General features: G+C 39.3%; 1 protein-coding gene across 2 annotated transcripts in view; it reads left to right on the top strand.

Annotated features, from left to right (window-relative positions):
• The first annotated feature begins 1,910 nt into the window (after nt 1-1,910).
• Nucleotides 1,911-8,150, top strand: part of NFATC4 (nuclear factor of activated T cells 4) — a 190,662-nt gene continuing 184,422 nt past the window's right edge. For both annotated transcript variants that reach the window (XM_069761042.1, XM_069761051.1), the window contains exon 1: nt 1,911-2,638. In XM_069761042.1, coding sequence (XP_069617143.1) covers nt 2,536-2,638 — 103 coding nt within the window. In that variant the 5' untranslated portion in view covers nt 1,911-2,535. The remainder of the gene's footprint in view (nt 2,639-8,150) is intronic.

Below are 8,150 nucleotides of genomic sequence, written 5' to 3'. Positions count from 1 at the left end.
TTATTTTCACTGCTCAACGTTATAAACTTCTGTGAAGCACTTGGGCATTCAAAGTTCTCACCACACATCTAGATAAGTTCCTTAAGGGGTCTAGTTTACAAAATGGTGTCACTTGTGGGGGGTTTCCACTGTTTAGGCACATCAGGGGCTCTCTAAACGTGACATGGCATCCGAACTCAATTCCAGCCAATTCTGCATTGAAAAAGTCAAACGGCGCTCCTTCGCTTCCAAGTTCTGCGGTGCGCCCAAACAGTGGTTTACCCCCACATATGGGGTATTGGCGTATTCAGGAGAAATTGCCTAACAAAATGTATGGTTACATTTCTGTTTTTATTCTTGTGAAAATAAAAAAAAATGGTTCTGAATTTAAATGTTTGCAAAAAAAAGTTAAATGTTCATTTTTTCCTTCCACATTGTTTCAGTTCCTGTGAAGCACGTAAAGGGTTAATAAACTTCTTGAATGTGGTTTTGAGAACCTTGAGGGGTGTGGTTTTTAGAATGGTGTCACACTTTGTTATTTTCTATCATAGACCCCTCAAAATGACTTCAAATGTGATGTGGTCCCTAAAAAAAAAAGGTGTTGTAAAAACGAGAAATTGCTGGTCAACTTTTAACCCTTATAACTCCCTAACAAAAAAAAATGTTGTTTCCAAAATTGTGCTGATGTAAAGTAGACATGTGGGAAATGTTATTTATTAACTATTTTTTGTGACATATCTCTCTGATTTAAGGGCATAAAAATACAAAGTTTCCGTTTTTTTCATAAATAATTGCAAGTAATATCGAAGAAATGTTACCACTAACATGAAGTACACTATGTCACGAAAAAACAGTCTCAGAATCAGCGGGATCCGTTGAAGCGTTCCAGAGTTATAACCTCATAAAGTGACAGTGGTCAGAATTGCAAAAATTGGCCTGGTCATTAAGTACCAAATTGGCTCTGTCACTAAGGGGTTAAGGTTCAAAACAATAGTGAATAACGTAAAGCTAAAGGTGACAGAATTGCATTTGTTCCCATCAGGTTTAAATCACACTGCAAGTAGGGGTGCTATTTACATTTTTGAATCAAGCAGCAGATAACAATGAATTAGCTCTGCTCATCAATTAATTTATCATCTATTATTTTGTGCTTTTTGAATGGTTAAGTATCATATCATAGTATTATTTTCATCATAATAAAAGTTGCCACGCGACTGACCACTTAGAGCTAAATTGTTAAGTCACGTCTTAGGATTAGCAGCAGAATTTTGTAAGCTTGAGAAGAGAGAAAAAAAAACTTTGATGTACTTAGAATCATACAGCTATGATTGTACAATTATTTATTTTAATTACTTAAAAATGAATTTGATTCCCATATATCTGCAGTTTTCAATAGTTTTGTGGATGCTGTTGACCTTAGCAGTTGTGTCTTGCAGTTTTCCTTATGTACGTGAGAACCGATCAGATGAGATAGGAGCCAGCCTGAGGTTCTTTATAGTAATAACATCCAGGCCTCTCTGCTGCCCGTGACTAGACTCATCAGCATGTAGACCGCAGGCGGCAGAAGTGAAGAAAACAAGAGGAGGAACTTTGTATTTAATGTCTCCTGACAAGGGTGAAAAAATAGTCGAAGAAAAGTCTATGTAACGTCTTACGAGAAAAGCTTGTACTGAAAACTAGCATAGGTGATCTCATGAGAGGCTGGTTAGTAGCTCACACGCTGTTGTTGTTCTGTCTGCACTTTTTCTTGATTGTTCTTTCTACGATTTGGACATAATCGGAGGCAGAGCTCCGTCCTCAGCATCCCACTAGCCAATTGACAATCTGCCTATCCAATGGTATAGGAAGGTGGGAGCCTTCCTGGCCAACCACTGCACATCCTGTCAAAACCCTGGATCTTTTAAAACAAACTTCCCTTCCAGTGACATACTGTATTTTTAGAGGGAGAGAGAGCAGAGGCCAGGACTAGGAAAAAAAAAAAGATTGGAATGATGTCAGTACAAGCTGCAGCCAATTGCAAATGTCAAGAGGCGGCGCTGGAAAAGTTCCTTTCTTCTTTTTGGGTTTTCCCTGCCTTAAACAAAAAAAATCTATAATAAGTTTCCCATTAAAAAAAAAAACACAGAGGGAAAAATCTGGGAGTGAGGAATGCTAAAGGCTGAGAAGTGGGGAGGACAAGAGCAGGAGGGGAGCTGGGGATACTGGGATCTGCAGGAGGAATCCCCCACCCCTCCTCTGTCTGCCGTTCTGTATTTATATATTCCTCCTGTATATACAGTAACGTGCTTCGTTCCTCTCCTTTTGTATCTCTTCTCTCACATGTTCCTGCTTTCCACTGTTAGACCTTGTCCCCAGCTTCTGTTGGACGGCACGCAACTTTTCCACACTTTGGTCCTCACCTCTCTAGTTTACTTTCCCCTATCCTTCTCATTACTGCTCTGTGCAATTTACTCACTTTTCCGTTTGTCTACATTTTTCCTCCCCATCGCCCATTCTACTTTAGAATTTTAGTCCTATCTATTCTTTACCATCTCCTGACTAACCGCATCATTCCAAATGGGGACAGCTATTTGCCAAGATGGGGAGCTGGATTTTCGCTTGATTTTTGGTGAAGAAGATTCAGACTCTCCATCACCCAGGAGTGGCCTGCACACAACTGGTAAGTGAATGGTGCTACCTAGGGCTTAATATTAAAAAAAACAGGATTCATCATTTTCCCAAGTTGTCTTAAATTCTATATATCAAAAAGTCTCAGCATGTAGAAGTATGTGAAGCGTCTGGCCGATATAAAGGTTTTATTTTTAACTCTACGTTCCACTTCTTCATTTGGGGACTTGCATTTTTTACCTCACTTGTCACTTCCTATTTTATTGAAATTTACAGGCACTTGAATTGTAGATGAAAACTGGGAAAATTAATAAAGCATCTGGAATGACAGCAGATTTTAGGGGAAAAATTATAAATATATATATATATATATATATACATATATATATATTCTGGCAGTAATGCTTGGAAGAGCTAAAAATCCAGATCCCGGAATAAGGGAAGAAAGAATGAGGGAGAAGAGTCTGGAAGCAGCACATATTCCACGATTCTGTATAATGAGATTGCAGATGACATGCTGCAGGAAGTTAGATTTTACGGCCTGTGATAAATGGCCAAGAATCTGTAGATAATTGAGAGTTCCCAATGACAAAATACAGGCACAATTACAATGTAGTCTGCCAGCCATCCAATGAAGTGATGTCTGCTACCAATGTCAATTTCAGTACAGGTAAGGCAATGTGAAACAAGGCAGAAAAATATTAAAGGCCTAGTAGCTGTAACAAAAGGAGAGGCTAAAAATATTGATATCAATATAGATCTTTTACGACATATTACTCCCTGTATATTCTTAATGTAGAAAAGAATCATTTTTTGACAGCCAAAACACATAAGCCCAATAGTAAATGCCTATGGTTCCAATATAGGGTTTTTTTTGTTTTGTTTTCATTTAATCAGATAATCATGATTAATTTCTCGTCACACACACCCTGAGCTAGAAATCTAATTCAGGTACCCAACCAAATTGTCTCTTCTATGTGTGGGAAACAAAGAATGTAGCTTGCTAGGCAGCAAATATGATAAAATATGAGTCGCAGCCCTCTGCTAACTCAGATAAGAACTTGATCAGATAGGCATAAGCTAAAAAAAAAGTAAAAGAAAATAAACCTGTGATTGTAGATTATTGCACCGCTATGTTATTTTCCACAGAATCAGTTCTAAAAATATTTTGAAACTGCAATTAACTAAACATAAAAATACTGAATAGATTTTGTTATGTGTCAGGTAAAGCTGAGTTGCCTGTCTTTCGCTACCATTAGGGTATGTGCACACGTTGTGGATTCTGTGCGGATCCGCAGCGTTATTTGAGGTGCAGAAATGCTGCAGATCCACAATTGATTTACAGTACAATGTAAATCAATGAGAAAAAAAAATCTGTGCACACTTTGCGGAAAATCCGGTGCAGAAACGCTGCGGATTAAAAGAAGTAGCATGTCACTTCTTTTTTAAGGGTCTGCAGCGTTTTTGTACCCATTCCATTATAAAAATCCACAGGGGTAAAAAAACACAGTAAATCCGCCAAAAATCCGCAGCAAAACCGCACAAAAAAACGCTGCGGATCTGCACAAAAAACGTGACAAATCCGCAGGTGCGTTTTCTGCCAGGAGAGACAGAATCCGCACCAGAAATTCCAAAGGCTAATCCGCAACATGTGCACATAGCCTTAGGGCTTCATTGAGAGTTGTAACTCGGCTTTTCTAGATCAAGCACATTTTCCTACTTCGGTAGTGCTACCTCTCGCATTATTGCATGCTTTCCCATTAATGAGTCTCCTATGTTGCCTTTATGCTGGCCACTACACACTGAAAATAATGTTTTATAATGTAGAGAAATGGAGTTTACCTGTGTCTGTGCATGCTAGTTCAGTTCATAACATATGACCCTATAAAGACTATAGAGTCCAAAAACAGGTGTTTCCATCCATGACCCAGTTAGCATAACATGACCTCTGGCCTGAGACAGGTCTGTTTCCTTCTGGATGTGTAGTCTACTGTCTGAGGAAGCAGAGTCTCACACAAAGATAGTAGATAAAAGAGTATTAGAGACCACCGGGCAATCAAATAGATCAACTATGTGTAAAAGTCACATTCGTCGTTACTGCAAGAAATCATTATAATAAATTGCTGTACATTTTATGATCAAGGCCAAAGAAGAAAAGTCACTAGGGTCCAAAGCAAGCATCTAAGTTCAGCTTTTACTTTGTATGACTACATTCCCACAATGAGTATTTGGTGTTTTTTTTTGTTTTGTTTTGCTTTTTATTGCATTTTTGACCCTTCAATTTTTGTCTTTTTGATTTGTTTTATTATTATTTATTCCATGGCGCTTTACATGTGAAATGGGGTATGCATAATAAAAACAAGTAATAATAATATCTTTATTTATATAGTACCAACATATTTCGCAGCGCTTTACAGGTTGCACACATTATCATCGCTGTCCCCAATGGGGATCACGATCTAGATTCCCTATCAGTATGTCTTGGGAGGAAGCTGGAGAACCCGGAGGAAACCCATGCAAAGACGGGGAGAACATACAAACTCTTTGTCCATGGTGGGATTTGAACCCAGTACTCAGCACTGCAGTGCTAACCACTGAGCCACCGTGCTGTCCAAGTACAATAATCTTAAACAATACAAGTCTCTAACTGGTACAAGAGGAGAGAAGACCTTGCCCGCGAGGGCTCCTAGTCTACATGTTTTAAATAAAGCTGGTCTGTTTTTGATACTTCCTGGTATCTGCCTTTGACAAAACTTTATTGATACAATCATGTGTGGCTCACATTTGTTTCTAGCTTGTCTCTGCAGCGGAAACGCACTAAACACATATGTGTTTTTTTTACTTGCAGATTTTCCGCATCTAATGCAATTCTTAGGGGAAAATTTGCACATAAAACATTGCATACCCACAAGAGAAATTAATATCTTGTGGATTTCAAAAAGCGCAAGTCAGATAATGCAGCATTTAAAAAAACAAAGAACTGTGGGCTTAGAGTTCTATAAATCCCATCCGCTTTGCTAGAATTGAGATGCTGCATTTTTGCGCTGTGCAAAATACACAGCGTCAAAAAACACACTAAAACTCATTGTGGGGAGTTAACCTCATGGGACAGCTATAAGGGCTCGTGCTCACGACAGTAATAATCAGATGAGTGCTATCTGTCGGTTTGATGGATAGCACTCATCCCCATGCTATTCTATGGGACTGTGCACATGTCCAATTTTTTTTTTCTTCAGATCAAGCAGGTCCAGGGAGAAAAATCACAGTGTGCCCGAGTTTGATCCATGCAAGTCAATGAGTGCGTGGGAAACATCCAACTGCCCTTGAATCAAATTTGAGTGTAGTGTGATTTCCATGGACTGACAGAATGGAGATTTTTTTTCTCCATCTCCTCCTTATCCAAGAGAATCAGATCACACTTTAATCAGAGCTTGATCAGAGTGTGATTAGCATAATGGGCCTGATTGGTTGAATATACAGTAGTCTGAGCCTAGCCTAATAGATGAATACTGACTAATTGCTATTGGGAACCAGGTCACCCTGCTGTTAGATTTTCCCATACACATGGGTATGGATAGAGCAACCCATGCAGAAATATAAAACATTTTTGGTTTGTATGAAATATTAAATGGAAAAATATATACAAAAAAAGTCTTAACTCCACTTCCTTGCCTATAGTGCTAGGGCTAGACGTCAACAGGCAAATAAAACTAAGGCCATGTCCTTCACTTACAGTACCACTGCAGTGTTCATTAGGAACTGCCCCTCCAGTTTAACTGTCTACATGTACTGTGTAATGTAACACCTGTGTACATTGTTGAGTTGTTAGTTGTGTTGGGACGCAGACGGCCGTATAACTCTTGCGAGGATTGCATCGCAATCCTCGGACTGACCGTAGGCTCTCCTAACCTGAGCGTGACAGCTGCATAAAAATAGATCACGCTGTCACACTCATGCCAGGAGAGGTGCCGGCCAGTCTGTGCACTGTGATGTGATCTTCGCACGAGAAATACGACTGTCTGTCTGTCTACGCCCTTACAGTGATTTTCCTATCTTGTCTACTGGAGAGCACAATTCCCTAGTCTCCAGGTTTCCTGCTAGCAATGGGGCAGTAAGGTCCTACTTGATCAATAGCTCTAACCAGCGGCATCATTGTGCCGCTAGCCAAAACTGTGCTCTTTGATGCAGCTTTATGAGGTGGCTTTGCCTCTGCATAATGTTTAAAGTGCATGCTGGAAAAAAAAAAATTCCGGTATATGATCACATAGACCTCATTCATCAGACAAAGGCAAAAAAGTGTTATTTTGGCATCTTTATTGCTGATATTAGTCTGTATAACAATTATTCAACTGTACAGGAAAGCACAGCAGACTGCACTTTGCAATACAAATGGGTAACTGCAAAAAGCATACGGTTGTTTTATTACAGTCAGACGGCAGCTCTAAAATCACAACTCACAGGCTAGTCCCAAAAAAAATACCACCAAGAGGAAAGACGAGAGACTATTTGTCCAAAACAGTAACAAATTTTATTTATCACATCTTTAAAACTGCCAATGTATAACTACAAAACATAATGAATGACAAAAGCTGGATAAAATGGAACACTGTTGAAGCGCCTGTACCCCTTTTACATATTATATATATCAATAAGGTGAATGGGTTGCAGCAATAAAAGTAAAGTGCTAGTGCTTAACTTGATCTAATCGTTCATTCAATGCCCCCATACATTGTTTAAACTAGAAAGCAAGTATATCACTGTAGAGCATTCACCCATTCTTACCCATAGTCTCCACACGGGGTCAGGTGCAGACAGCCCCGACGCGCGTTTTGTGGGGGCTTCCTCGGGGGGCCATATCTACCTATGCGTTGCTCCTGTTGATATATCGGGCATAATGCCTGTCAATAATCCTGTTGGCGCATGCATGGTACGACTTGCCGAGGCCGATGCATCACGTCCAGCCTCACCGCAAGTACAGCTGGGCAGGGAAACTCCCCCTATGATGTCACAGCCCAGACTGCACTTGTATCACGAGACCATCAGAGACACACCCTCCGCAGTGCATACTCGGCATATGCACAGATAACGCCGCCACCATCTTTAATATGGGTAAGATAGGCCAGGAGTTCTACCTTGCATCTACCCATATATATATTACATTTTGGCTGTGCCCATGTGTGCTAACACCTCCGGGGTATAATAAGGATACAAAGATCTAAACAAACATTTAAAGTGCTACAATATCATAAAGTGACAGTGCAAAGCTGAAAGAGAATGTACAAAAAATTATTTTAAGAGCCATATGGATCCATTACAGTGCGATTGTGTACCTACGCGTGATATCATTATAAGTGAAGATAAATTATCTTTCTCATATTACCAGATCCAGTTACATATGCCTAAATTTAAAAGATACATACACAGACGTGACTATAGCCTACATTAGTTCCCTATTATTAAATGTAAAAGAATAAATTTATACAAATCATATAAATTAATTTTGTGTCAAATACTAATCCCAGAAAAAGTGTATAAAAATACTTAGTGTCAAACATATATTAGAT

Source organism: Ranitomeya imitator, chromosome 1 (assembly GCF_032444005.1).
Source record: "Ranitomeya imitator isolate aRanImi1 chromosome 1, aRanImi1.pri, whole genome shotgun sequence".
In the NCBI taxonomy this organism is placed as follows: Eukaryota; Metazoa; Chordata; class Amphibia; order Anura; family Dendrobatidae; genus Ranitomeya; species Ranitomeya imitator.
The sequence above is the reverse complement of the archived record's forward strand: the minus strand, read 5'-3'. Positions and strand labels throughout refer to the sequence as shown.